This window comes from Lactuca sativa, chromosome 3 (assembly GCF_002870075.4).
Source record: "Lactuca sativa cultivar Salinas chromosome 3, Lsat_Salinas_v11, whole genome shotgun sequence".
Classification (NCBI taxonomy): Eukaryota; Viridiplantae; Streptophyta; class Magnoliopsida; order Asterales; family Asteraceae; genus Lactuca; species Lactuca sativa.
The window spans coordinates 88,027,561-88,042,612 of record NC_056625.2 but is presented as its reverse complement, the minus strand read 5'-3'; the positions used below and the strand labels follow the sequence as shown (position 1 = coordinate 88,042,612).

The window sequence follows — 15,052 nt, the reverse complement described above, 5'->3', positions numbered from 1 at the left end:
TCTTGGAATGAGATTATGTGTGATTAATTACTTTGAAGGTGAAAGGGTGTGGGGGTTTCAAATGCATGAGGTGTTGGAAAAATTTTATGGGGGTTTCAAACACATGAGATTCAAAAAAAAATGTTAGCTTTATAAGTGTGTATATATATATATATATATATATATATATATATATATATATATATATATATCTTCACTATCTTATAAAACAAATCTCACTATTTCTAAAAATAGATTGAATAAAATAATAATATTTTTTTTAAGACGTCCAAATCATTAAGCTAATTGTATAACTAATCACTAATAAAATAATATTAAAATTTAAACAAACTCCTATAAATCTTCTCTTCCAAGGTTTTGACCAGATTTTTTTTCATCGAAATAAATACTCAACACCCTATAATTTGGTCATTTCATGAATTTTCTTTATTTTTAATATGACATGTTTCCTAAAACAAACTAATGATTGATTTGAAAATAATCATTCTCCATCGAAAAGAAATTAATTGTTGAAACAAACTATTTGTCGTCCGCCGCTTTGCGTGGGTAACGGCTACTATATATATATATATATATATATATATATATATATATATATATATATATATATATATATATATATATATATATATATTAAAATTTAAACACAATCAACTTCACCTATAAATTATCGATTATTATATTTACATTTTACACTTCAAAAAACATTTTTACTATATTTTATTACCTTCTACAAAAAACACTCATCTCTCTCATATATTTTTTTTTCTCTCTACATGGATTCAAATCAAAACACCCTAAACACTCAAAATGCAAATATTAGCTACATGCAATTGTTAACCTCCCCAATCCAACAACAACATCTATTCACCACTTTATACTCCCCAAACGTTTACCAACAACAACCACAACAATTCAATCAACCTCAATTCCAAGCCTTTCAACAACAACCTTCTCAACAATTTCAACAACAAATCTTTTATACCTCAACAATTTCAACCATCTCAAGTCTCATTATCTCAATATTAACCTATAAACCTCGACAATGACGACGACGACGAACGAGTCCAATAAACACAACAACCAACTCGTCGAAGACAAAAAAACAAAAGATCCAAAAAAAACTATTGCATGGAACAAAGACAAGGAGGAAGCTTTAGCGAAAGCTTGAATTTTCATATCGCAAGATGGAGATGTCGGCAACTCGCAAACGGGACAAAGTTTTTTGGTGTCGTATTTTAGACTACTTCCACACGTTATTAGGAAAGAAAACAGAGCGTACGTCTGACTCGATTAATGCAAAATGGTGTGATGTAACGAGCGGCTTGCACCAAATTCAATGACATATTTGACAAGCTTAAAAATATGCATAAAAGTGGTAGCAACGATTTCAACATTTTAGCAACCACGGCCTGCGAATGCAAAATTACCACCAACGGTAAACCGTTCGGCCACAAAAAAACGTGAGAAGTTTGTCGTAACGGTCCAAAATGCGTTCATATCTAGAAATGACGCATTCGGGATCTACAATCGGTTCCAATAAAAGGACAAAAACATCCGAGTCGGACGTGGGTTTTGGACTCGACCTCAACGATTACTTCGACGCCACCGAGGGGGAGGGTCCACCGGACGTCCAACTCCGTCGACCACTGGGAAGGGACAAAGCGAGAAATGGAGCATCTTCAAGCGGAAAAGCATCGGCAACTAGCGAAGACGGGCTTGCGGCATCCATGGATAAAGCTCTAGTTTTCTTGAAAAAAATACGAAACAACGGAGGAAGCTCGTCGCCAAAAAATAACTCTTGTCGATCTTCAAATCATAAACACAAAGCCCCAACCGGAGATCGACTTGTAAAAATCTTGCGACGTTTCTTAAAATTCAACGACAAGTCTGGGACAAATATGGAAATTAGGTTCTAATAATTTTGATTTTTAGTAATTTAGGATTTTAATTTTTTTAATGTTTTTTTAAGAATTTTAGGATTTTAATTTGTGTCTTTTATAATAATGTAATGTGTTTTTAATTTTAATGTAATGTGTGTTTTTTATTTAAATTATGGTTTGTATTTTGTTTTTTATTTAATATAATATTTAAAAAATAAATAAAAAAAATACAAAAATGCATTTGTGGAGTGATAACCATTTCCAATATCTAGTGGGTTTGTGGTGGGTTGGTAGTGAAGCTGACGTGACGCAGAGGTGGTAGCACCTTTTCAGTGGGTTGGGTGTTGTCACACCCCCGAACCAGACGGCGGAAACGTCCGGGGGCTGTTGTGACTTCATTGAATACCATAACATTGAATATATATGAAACATAACATCATTCGTCACCATGCATTAATATAGTACAACTGATAAAGTTTACACTGAGTACATTGTCTTAGCATTACGTTCCCAAAAATAAATTGTTCGGTTAATAGATAAACAAACTGCAAGCCATCACTGAGTACATTTTTCCTTCGGTTACTTGTTACCTGAGAATACAAGTATTTTGAAAAACGTCAACATATGAAATGTTGGTGAGTTCATAAGCGGTATTTGAAAAACAACGTTTTGTATTGCTTTGAAAATCTACTAGAAAATCCGATATTTTTTGAAAAGAGTTTATAAAAAGGTTTGTGAAGATCCATAAGTATGCTTGTTTGTTTCTATAGTTGTAAAAATTGTTCATTAAACTTGTATACATTTTGAAATCGTATGTATTGAAAAACCCTAGGAAAACCCGATGTTTTCCTAACACTTTGAATTCCATGTAGTTGTTGTACCATCGCGGCGTGTGAAGTCATTGATTCCAGGCGACGTCGGATTATTGCGCATGGTGAATTGCTATAAACACGCGTTATGCAAACGACCAGTTTACAACTATACTAACGATCCCGTAGGCGTCGTCCGTACTATTCACGTAATCCAACCGCCCTGACTTCAGGTAGTCCCACATCCGAAGAGAAAGAGGGCACGAAGACCTCGATAACTCCGTTAGTCGGTTGGGGATAAAAAAAAAAAAAAAAAAGAGTGCGAAGGGCCCTTGACCCGACTCGCATTAGAATAACCGACTTTACTAGCATTACCAAAGGACCCTTGGGGACCAATAGTATAAAAGCCATTGAAAGTCCTTTTACGCTGTGTTGGATCATGTAAGACCCAACAACTCGTAAGGTTGAAGTCTTCGGGCCTAAAGATCAGGTCATTGGGCTAGCTAGGCCCAACAAACAAGATTTTACACTTTGGGGCCCAAAGATGGTGCGTCGACGTCTATGCACTCTCACATGTGTATTGAATTCCCAAATGTTACTTGTATGGATCGAGTTATCGTCGTGTTAGTAGTTTCGGGTTGTTATTGATTCGAGACCGAACCAATTTGTTTAACAACGATTTTTGGTATTGTTGTGTATTATATTTCGTCGGTAGTCGCGGTGCCAATATTTGATCACGATGGGTGTATTGAATTAGCCTTGAAAATTTTCTGTTTTCAGCCCCTCTTTATTTTGTAAATTTACTTTTTCAACCCTTTGCATAAATAAATTTCCGGTTTAGTCCTTAAACTATTTTTCTTGGCATTTTAACATCAAAACTTATTGGGATTGATATTTTTCAGCACATTTTTAGTTGAAAACAGTTTTAGTCCCTGAAAATACAGCTTTCTCAGTTGTAACCCTTCTCTTTCGCAGTTTTTACAATTTTGGCCCAAATTGGAAAATTTTTGCAACTTTGGTCCTTTTTAATTTTGAAAAGCATTTTAAACCTTAGAAAAGGACTTGGAACACTAGTAGTCCACTGTTTTACAGAAAAACACAGTTTTGGCCCTTCAAAACAGAAAATTTCGCATATTGGGCCCTATTGGGCCAAAAATGCCATTTTTAGCCCATTAAGCTTGAAATTTGTATTTTTAACCCTCCAAAAGAATGTATTTCCATAAAACACTTTGTTGAAACTGTTTTGACTCATCTCACCCATCAGAATTCGTAATATGTCATTTTGGGCCCTTTAACTTTATATTTTTAACATTTTATGTCCAAAAATTGAGTTTTTAGCCCAAAGAAGATGTTATTAAGCCACTTAGCTATTTTTCTTGAAATACTTTGTATGTAGAAATATAATTGATGCTAGTGTCATTTAACATAAAGTATATCTCGATTTTTAGGGGCTTATGACTAGATCCAACATCAAAATCACACAAAAATACACATATAAGCATAGAAATCATACAAGGCATACAAAATACATATAGATCTACACTTTCACTTGTATTCCCCCCCCCCCCCCCCATAAAACTTATAAAACAGAAAAATAGGGAGTATGAAGCTCACCTTGGGGTGTAGTTTCGGTTTTTGAAGAAAAGATGGAAGAAAACTTGGTGATTTTTGGCCCTAGCTCCCCTTGATGAAGATCTCGAGTTTATGGAGTTTTCTAGGATGCAAGATCACGATTTTTGCATGGATTAGGAAGAGATTTTTGATAAAACAAAGAATCTAAGTCATGGATCCAAGCATAACCTTATCTTAGTTGAAGAGTTTGTGGAAATATCCTCTTGAAAACCTCCTAATTTTCGAGATTTTTGAATGGAGAGGAAGGATGATTTCTTGAGTAATCTAGAGAGAGTTTGTGAGGTGTGTGTGTGTGTGTTTGAAAATGGCCGAGAGCAAGAGAGAGAGAGGGAAAAGAAGAGAGAGACCTTGATAAGATACTTGCTTGGAAATATGAGTTGCATGCATGGAGACCCAACAAATAAAGATGAGGTGGCAACAAAGTCAACTCTCCCTTTTCTTTGGGCTTGGGCCGAGAATGGAGAGGGGAGAGAGGATTTTTGGGCTTTTTGCCCCTAAGCCTAATATTAGAGTTAGTTTGGATGATTATTGGCCTTATAAAACATAATTGTGATTTTTATGCTTTATTAGGCTAGATTAGGTTAATCATGGTTCAAAACTTTTAATTTATTTCATTCTAGGCCCAATATGGCCCAAAATGTTGAAATAAATTAATGTGGGTCCAATTAGAGCCCATTTAAGGGTTCTAAGCCCATGATAGTCAAATTGGAAGCTTATTGGTCCATTGAGTCCAATAAGGAAGTCCTAGTCCAAAATGGACCTAAACAAGAACTTCTAGGGTTTCCAATTGCTTAATGACTATTCGTAGTATTTGTATGATGTATTGATTGAAGTTTTTGATGTCATAATAATAGGTATCACACATGCTCTTAAGTTTTTGATTCAACATTTTACTTAAGTATTGTGATTACAAGACACAAAATTTCTAGTTGTGACAGGTGTGACCACTCCCCATAGCCTAAAGGGGACATCGGCGGTGTCCAACGTATATATGAGCCATACATATCATACATATCAACATGAGATAAGAGATGCTATGTGTCAACCATAGTCTTGCCATTATGCCACGAGTCGTATCATGGTCTTTCTTTGCCAGGTCGGGGGCCAAAATCGTAGGTATTACAAATAAGTGACAGGAGTCATCTCCTGGTCTTCCATGCAAGCATCACAAAGACAACTAACATAAAATCTACAATTACTTATCTACTTAACTGTTAGGAGCCACCTCCGGGTCTTTCATATAAATACCAAGGGCCACTCTCATGGTCTTCCTACAATACATAAACCAATAGGGTTGACATTGGTGCCTTCGACTCATAGAATAGTGAGGAGACTCACCTCGCACTGGTGAATCCCACTAATAATCCCTGACAGTTGGTCCCACAATCCCCCGACCTACTAATAACCAAATAATACCCAATTAACAATTAGAATCGAATTTATATCCTCCATCTATACTTAGGGTAAAAGACCATTTTACCCCTTATCTAGCTTGGCCCAAGACTGAGTCCCAAACATACAATCCAAAAGGCCCAAAACATATCCCAACATAACCCATGGTCAACCGTGATCAAACTTCTAGTCAAACTCAAAGTCAACAACCCATGTTGACCAAACACGCCGTGTTGCCCCTTGGACACGTCGTGTTCTTCAATCATCCAGATAATCGGGAAAACCCCAGCCAACACGCCGTGTTGGCTTGCAAACACGTGTTTGTCCGATATTCAACAGCTTAATACAATAAGTTGTTTTCTCCGATTCTAAGAGCTCCAAAGCTTAAATCTAGTCTGAAACATGATCCAAAAGGATAAAGTTTCCAACTTTATCCATTAGGACTACCCCCAAAAGGTTCAAACCAAATCCAAAAGGCTTAATAGTGAAAGGGCTAAACTAATAAGCACTTAATCCAAGAAGACATATCCCCAAACATAGATCTAACTTCCTTGAGCTGGAAAACCATGTAAAGTTGCCAACTTTACGTTCATTCATGTCAAAAAGAAGATCTTAAGCTTAAAAGGGACTTAATAATTGACTTAATGCATGCATGACACCTAAAATCTCCTAAAGCTTGCACCTTTATGCTTAAATGGACCAAAACAAACTTAAATCTGCAATAATAAGCCCTTAAAACGACTTCACTCTCTTCTCAACCCAAAAAGGTACCAAAAGCACAACAAAGTGCAAAAGAAGAGATCTAAACATTTACAAGACAATATGCAAACTTTATACCTCGGAAATCTTCCCCACAACATGATGATTCTGGATCCAAATCCTTTTCCCCAAGCAAAGCAACTTCAAGATCTCCTCTTTCTTCACAAAAACCAAAAATGAGCACCAAGAACTTCTTACTAGCTTAGGAACACCATTAAGAGGCTAAGGGGTCGATTTTAGGGTTTTAATGTCAATGGAGGCTGGTAAGGAGACCAACCCTTGGGGATTAAAGAGATTATATAGGGTGCAAGATCCTAAAAATTAGGGTTTCCTTCCCAGCCTCCAACACGTCGTGTTTAGACACCAACATGCCATGTTGACCTTAATGAAAACTATGCTTTTTCTCAACTAGACAAATTGTATTGGTCCCTCCAACACGTTGTGTCCAACCCTCAAAATGGGATTCATTCCTTACAATTATTCCTCAAGATTCCAGGTGTTACATTGATGGTGTTAAGGGGTGGATAGAAAGGTGTAACAAAATATTTAGGATAAATGGGTTTTCTTAAAAGGTATATGCAGTTGGAAATTGTTATGTGTTATTAGTAAGATGAAAACAATCAGATATTCCTAATTGCATGAGTTATGGTTTGTGTTGAAATCAAGAAAAAAGCAAATTTGTTTTTAGATTTGCTAGTAGATGATCTTGAACTCCATATTAGGCATGGGTTGACATTAATGTCTAACTAGTATGTGTTCTACTTTCACTTCCAGTGTTGGTGTCTTTTGCAGTTTTTTTTTTGTACATTGTTTGGTAATAAAAAAGAATGAAATATATTGTTCAATTAGGATTGAGGGAGTGAGGGTGACATGAGCATGGTAAAAGAGGAGGTGGCACCTATGTGGCGTGGAATGTCGAGCTCCTTATTTCTTTATTTATCTTCCACTTTATCTCTTATCCTCTTTTTTTTGTCACAATATCACTCCCTTTCATACAACATGATGACATAAAATATGGCAAAAATGATGTGGAGTGTCTTTGTCATGGCTACCACTCCCCCAACCTTAAGAAAAACATTACAATGTGGATTCAATACCTTTGTTCGTGGATCATATCCAACAATCGTTAGTGGTCTGTGGAAGTACACAAAAAATACCAACATAAAATGAAGAAGTATATATATTATAAAAAAAAAAAAAAAAAAAAAAAAAAAACTTTCACTTTATTCCCACCATGAAATACCTACTATACCTTAAACAAAAGTATCACTCATGTTCTAACATCTAAATATGATTCCAAAATATCATTAATTAACAACTAACAAACACGAAATACCTATTATCCTAACTACCCCCCTCCCCCTATAAAACTATACCACACTCCTAACATTAATTGTTAGGAGTATTAAGAAACTGTAAGAGAAGGCACAAACACTAAAAAAAGACAAAACAACTTTGTCTCCTTCAGTTTAGTCCTCGAATGTTGGACTTCGACCCGCGTTTTCATCACCTGGTTCATAAAATTTTCTTGATTTTGAACTCTCTTCATCTGTAGTTCTTTGAAATTCAAATAAACCCCATTTTCCTCATTTATGTTCGAATCATACGACAAAATGGAGTAATGTTATGGTTATTCTTAATGGGTGGGTCTATTCATTAGAAATAATCATGCTTCAATCTCTTAATCTAATGAGAAATATTGAATTATGGTCTTTTATACAAAATAAATAAATTAACAAGAAAATAAATATATTGTAAGGAGAAATTATACAGCCTATAAAGTAAACTAATTGTTAGAAATTTGGAGTAATCAAGGCACTTGGATATTCTGAGAATTATGATTTCACTTTCAAATCAAAGTATTTGGGTGGTACTCCCTAATCTTTAATTGGATAAGACTCATAAAAGATTCAAAACAAAGAATGAGAAGTATCAATTTCATGAGTACCAAAAAACTAACCAAAATTCGGTTAAATACCTCCTTTGTTAAAAAAACCGTCATAAAACAGTTTCATGTCTGAAAACTAATAAAACTGTCATAAAACAGTTTTTCCAACAGTCAAAAATTGTCATAAAACGGGTTTTCTATAAGGATTAATGCAAAGCCAAAATTGGGTCAAATATTCAAAATTCGGATTTCTGGTGCATTTTTAATACATCAACATAACCCAAATAACAAATTCTCGTGCCCCTTGGACCCCACTCCCAGGGGCGCTGCCTCTTACCCCGTTTATTCAGGGGCTTCGCCCCTAAATGACAATCTACTTTGAATCTTAAATAAAATTAAACAACTGTGCACTCTACACCTTCCTTACTTATTTAATATTCATCAAGATTGATTTTGGTCAACAAATCAACCCACTACACTTAAATACAATTAGTGAAACAAATCACCAACACTAACCAAAGTATTTGGCGGTTCTTAAACCTTGTAACAAGATGTTTGTATATTGTAAGGAAAATTTTTACAAAAAACTAAGTAAATTAACCATCGTATTTTGGTGGTTCTTGAACCTTTAGCACAGATGATGAGGTTCGCTCTTTAGCTGGATAGAGGTAGTCGCATTGTAGAATGATGGGTATTCGAAGCTTCTCGGGTTTGTCGAATATTCATTTGCGGATTTGAAGACCGGTGTTACTTCGAGGGGGAGTTTGGTCTTGATCGCGCTAGCTCGTTGGAGATTAAAGCCGAACATCCAATCCTAACTTTGAAGGGGAGAATGTTAGGGTGCAAAGTCATGCTTGGATGTAATGTTTTAGGCTTTCCTCTTTGTATGTGTAAATGGGTTGAGTCTTTCCTATAAATAGGAAGTGAGTGACTCCCATTATGAAAGGGAACCATTTAGAGTGTTAGACTAGAGAGAGAATTTGTATACAAACTCATTTGTATAATCTTTCTAGATCTAATAAGAGCTTACAAAGATTTATTTACTCCTTGTGTTCTTGATTTTGTATGTTGATTCACTAGATCTTTCTAATTCCGCACATGTCATCAGAATCAACACCACTTCAATTGGTATCAGAGCGGGTGTTCTTGAATCTCATCAAGAATTGATCCTTGATGGCTATTTTGATTTGGTGATTCTTTTTGTTCATTGATCTTCGTGTTTAGAGAGTGTTTTTGTGTTCTAGAAGTCGAATTTTTCTTTGATTTGATCCATAATTCGACTTTCTCTCTCTAGAATACTTGTTTGTATCACTTTATCTCTCTAGAAAACCATTCATAATCACTTTCTCTCTCTAGAATTCTTCAAGTTTTTGTGATCATGGTGGGTTTGCCATATGATTCTTGGATTGTGATCGTTAAAGATGTGAATTACAAAGTCAATGAAGATCAATTTTATGGGTTGGTGTTAAGCAAATTGATTTCATGGGGTAATATGGTTTCTTATGAAGATTTGAAGAATGATCATGGAAGATTGATATTTCAACCACTTTGTAAGATTGTTTGGTTGAATAAAATTGCCTTGTCCATATTAGTCCGTAGTAGAAATCAAAAGGAAGGAGAAGAAAGAGATTTGTTCAATAAGAAATATGTTTCTCTTATTGAAGACCCAAATGATCTTCGTGCTCTTAAATTTCTTGAAGTTCTTGATAATGGAGTTCAATGTGATGTTCTTGATGTTCAAGAAAAAGGAGTTCAAGTTGATTCTCAAGATGAAAAAGTTTTTTGCTCAATTGGAGTTCAAACCGATGATATTTTGTGTTCTTGTGATTCGTTTGAAGGAATGATTCCTTATCGGAAGCCGGTGGTTCAAGAAATTCACAAATATCAAACTCCAAAAGATTTAATTCAAACTCAAAATGTTCATGTTGTTGAAAGTGGGTTTGTTCATGATGTCAAGTCTTCAAGATGCAAAAAGATGAGAAAGAAAAAGAAGAAGAAGATAAATCGGAAGAACAAACGGGTTTACTCACAAAAATCGTCATATGTTGTGAAGTCGAAATCCGTGAAACAAATTTGGGTTCCAAAGCAACAATCTCCAAATGTTTCATTGAATTTGAAGTCAAAACCCAAAAGTGTTGGTGGTTCTTTTGAAGATGTTCTTGGATCGTTGAAGAACACGAAGAACACGAAGAACGAGTTGTACATCTCGCATGATGGGTGGTACAATGTTCGATTTGGAGATTTTCTCATTCCGACAAAAGAACCAAGATCTTCCAAATTTGATTCGTTCGTTGAAAACGGAACTCGATTCGTGAAAAAGGTAACTCAAATTCTCAAATGGATTCCAAAACGTCCATGATTTCGATTCATGTTTTGCGTTTTTCAATTTTTGATCGATTTGCCTCATTGGATCTATTTCGTTTCAAACCCCATTGTTGATCCAATTATTTTTGTTTAGATCAAACTTACAAATTCGAAATTTACTTGTTCATATTAATTGATTCGAAGCCCAGTCCAAATCATAATCATGTTAGTGTTTCGTAACCCATTCACTTGAAGCCCAAAAAGATATGTTTACTGTTCATTTGATTAAAACTAAGCCCAAATTCAAAATATCCACATCTGATTTGATTTTGTTGATTTGTCCGCTGTTCATTCAGTTTCTGGATTGTGTTCTTGATTTTGTATGATGATTCACTAGATCTTTCTAATTCCGCACATGTCATCAGAATCAACACCACTTCATAGAATAACTAACAATGATGTGTTAGAAATTTTATGGAGATTATTGCTAGTTGAGTTATGCGTTGATGATGACAACATTTTATATGAGGTCTAAAATAGGGTTTCCATTAAGTTTTTTGGGTGAGTTAAAAAGGAACAAAGACACCCAATTGAAAATTTCTGGTGTTCGTCTTAGTTTCATATTTAATAATTCTCGAACGTTATAGCCCAAATGAAAATTAGGTGGATATGTCCATATTTGAATTTAACCATTGAAATAGAAAACATATATCATTTTATTATAATACCAAGAACTTAAAATATGCAAGAATTAAGATTAATGATCAATTTTGATCAAAACGAATAATTAGTTGGTCAATACTAACATTAACCCAAAAAAGAGAAAATATAATTCAAAACTTATGAAGTATTTTGCTACTTATATAAATGTTTGAAATAGGTCATATTTCCAAAGTGAAAATGACTAAAAGATATAATTGGGCTTCGAATTAGGTTTTGCTCTTAATATGCTTGTTTTTAACTATATTCAAAATGTATGATCTTTTTAACAGCCTTTATGCTAATGTGTAACTGTTAAAGCAAGAATTACCAATGTCATCAGAAGGTAGAAGGGCATTGTTAATACTTCATACTGGAATTTATAATGAACTCAACTCATCATCAATTCATCATAACATCAAACTCATTCACTAACTCATTGCCCCTTAACCTCCCATGAAACGTAATTCTCCATCATATCCATCTCCTATAAATTCCAACTCCAATATCATCTTCATCATCCATCTCCCATATCATCTTCTTCAACAAAAACAATGGCTAACAGTTTCCAATTAATCTTCCTAACCCTTCTCATTTCAACCACTTCCATGTTGGTTGACACAAGGCCCTTCACCCCTATAGGTGCTCCATCACCAACTCTACTCGAGGAATTAGCCACCGGTGAAGATATTGATTCAACTGGGTGTTGGGAGTCATTGTTCGAGCTTCAATCATGCAGTGGAGAAATCATACTGTTCTTCCTGAATGGAGAGACTTATCTTGGAATGGGTTGTTGCAAGGCGATTGAGAAGATTGAAAAGAAATGTTGGCCTTCTTCGCTTGGATCACTTGGGTTTACCAATGAAGAAGGTGATATCTTGCGTGGGTATTGTGATACTTCCGATGATAATGATGATGTTCCGACCACCACACCTCCACCGCATTCGGCCAATATCACCAACAGTACCTCTACAGAGTGCAATAATGGCGGATTTTGATTGTGTTTTGTAAGATCAAACCATGATCATGAATAATGTAATAAAGACAGTTTTAAATTAAATAGCTTTCTTCCATCTTGTTCATTTAGACTCGTTATGAGGATAAAAATCAGAGATTTTCAATAGCTTGAACAACCCTAAAACGGGAAATAAACAACGAACAAGTTCTACAATTCCTTGATTTAACTTCTAACAATTGCCTAAAAATTTAACCTCCGAATCCATAGAGAGTACGCCCCTGTCGTTTCAATGCATAAACCACATCCATGGCGGTAACAGTTTTCCGGCGAGCATGCTCGGTGTAAGTAACGGCGTCTCTGATGACATTCTCTAGAAATATCTTGAGAACTCCACGAGTTTCTTCATATATCAAACCACTGATACGTTTGACACCTCCTCTCCGAGCTAACCTTCTAATGGCGGGCTTTGTGATGCCTTGAATGTTATCACGAAGAACCTTCCGGTGTCTCTTGGCTCCTCCCTTTCCCAATCCTTTGCCTCCTTTACCACGGCCCGACATTTCAGAAAGATGCTAAGATCGAATTCAAAGGTGAAATTAGGGCTTTGGAATTGAAGACGATGATGAAATTGGGTAATTTGATCGGTTGTTTATAGTCAGAGGCGGGATCCTTTCGTTTTAGTGTTGAATGAGGTACGTTCGATACAGTTTAATCGGACGGTGGTTTGCGCCTTTGAATAGCGATCCGCGTGATGTTCTTTTTCTTTCCAAACTATTAAAAAAAAGAAAAAATGGTTATCAATTATGATGTAATATTTAACAAATTGATCATATGTTAATGATACAAAATGGTTATCAATTAAAAAGAAAATTTTTAAAATTTATAGTCTCGTAATTGTAATTGTAAAACATTTATATAAAAACGAATATCTTCATATAATTATGGAATTGTTCATATAATTATAAAATTGTTTAAAGAAATATGATTTTATAAGTTATCAATAAAAAGGTAAATTCACAAAGTGGGAATTTATGTGATCTAATGTATTGTGTATACAAATAATCATTCATGCATTTTTCATGATCCGTAGACAATATAAGTGACATGCTACCATCTTCAAAGTTTTTGAAACACGAAACAGAAAAGTCGTTGAAAAATCTTGAAAATCCTACTTTTGATTTCGTCCTTTAGTATATCCTCCTTGCTGAACATCATGGGATATCTCGATCTAATTTTATGATTTTTGAAATAGTTTGACTTTAGGCGTTGATAAGGAATATATTAGTGTAGCTAGAACTGAACGCACTTATGTGCAATCAGAATAACGATTTAGTTATGCAAGCAATCAAAGAAAGCGATAAAACGAAACAAATAATTAACGTGGTTCGGTCAATATACGTCCAAATGGATGAACCGAATAACTTTTTTATTATTTGATTGTCTCAACCGAATTACCTAGGAACCCCTATCATATAAACTCTAAAAACTATAGAATCAAATCCATATATAGGAAAATTTGGAATAACAAGAGAGTCATCAACCTACTCCAAATACTCATCCTTTTGAAAAAATCATTCAGTATTTATTCATTTTGTTCCAAATAAACTTATTCATTCGGGTTACCAAATTCATAGGAAACAAACATTAAAACTAGGGGACATATAATTTAACATAAAACATCAACTCATCAACCATCATTGTGTGTTAGGTTTCTATGAACTAGGTAGCTAAAAGATTAGTTACATTTCTTAAAAATTTTGATATTTTTCAACCGGGATTCCATATAAAACGAAGCACGGTCTTGCGCATAAACTCCACATTTGAAATAATGAGTGGTTATCAATAAAAAGGTAAATTCACAAAGTGGGAATTTATGTGATCTAATGTATTGTGTATACAAATAATCATTCATGCATTTTTCATGATCCGTAGACAATATAAGTGACATGCTACCATCTTCAAAGTTTTTGAAACACGAAACAGAAAAGTCGTTAAAAAATCTTGAAAATCCTACTTTTGATGTCGTCCTTTAGTATATCCTCCTTGATGAACATCATGGGATATCTCGATCTAAGTTTATGATTTTTGAAATAGTTTGACTTGAGGCGTTGATAAGGAATATATTAGTGTAGCTAGAACTGAACGCACTTATGTGCAACCAGAATAACGATTTTGTTATGCAAGCAATCAAAGAAAGCGATAAAACGAAACAAATAATTAACGTGGTTCGGTCAATATACGTCCAAATGGATGAACCGAATAACTTTTTTATTATTTGATTGTCTCAACCGAATTACCTAGGAACCCCTATCATATAAACTCTAAAAACTATAGAATCAAATCCATATATATAGGAAAATTTGGAATAACAAGAGAGTCATCAACCTACTCCAAATACTCATCCTTTTGAAAAAATCATTCAGTATTTATTCATTTTGTTCCAAATAAACTTATTCATTCGGGTTACCAAATTCATAGGAAACAAACATTAAAACTAGGGGACATATAATTTAACATAAAACATCAACTCATCAACCATCATTGTGTGTTAGGTTTCTATGAACTAGATAGCTAAAAGATTAGTTACATTTCTTAAAAATTTTGATATTTTTCAACCGGGATTCCATATAAAACGAAGCACGGTCTTGCGCATAAACTCCACATTTGAAATAATGAGTGGTTATCAATAAAAAGGTAAATTCACAAAGTGGGAATTTATGTGATCTAA

The 15,052-nt window shown here is 34.6% G+C and overlaps 2 protein-coding genes across 2 annotated transcripts; one reads left to right on the top strand and one right to left on the bottom strand.

Moving 5' to 3' along the window:
- Nucleotides 1-11,920: 11,920 nt before the first annotated feature.
- On the top strand, nt 11,921-12,364 carry LOC111906187 (egg cell-secreted protein 1.1). Its single transcript, XM_023901912.2, has one exon. The coding sequence runs from the start codon at nt 11,921-11,923 to the stop codon at nt 12,362-12,364; it is 444 nt and encodes a 147-aa protein (XP_023757680.1).
- A 94-nt stretch (nt 12,365-12,458) lies between these two features.
- On the bottom strand, nt 12,459-12,949 carry LOC111906188 (histone H4). Its single transcript, XM_023901913.3, has one exon. The coding sequence runs from the start codon at nt 12,882-12,884 to the stop codon at nt 12,573-12,575; it is 312 nt and encodes a 103-aa protein (XP_023757681.1). The 5' UTR covers nt 12,885-12,949; the 3' UTR covers nt 12,459-12,572.
- Between the last annotated feature and the right edge of the window lie 2,103 nt (nt 12,950-15,052).

What these genes read in the sequence shown, in the direction of transcription:
- LOC111906187 (XM_023901912.2), top strand. Translation starts at nt 11,921, where the DNA reads ATGGCTAACAGTTTCCAATTAATCTTCCTAACCCTTCTCATTTCAACC.
- LOC111906188 (XM_023901913.3), bottom strand. Translation starts at nt 12,884, where the DNA reads ATGTCGGGCCGTGGTAAAGGAGGCAAAGGATTGGGAAAGGGAGGAGCC.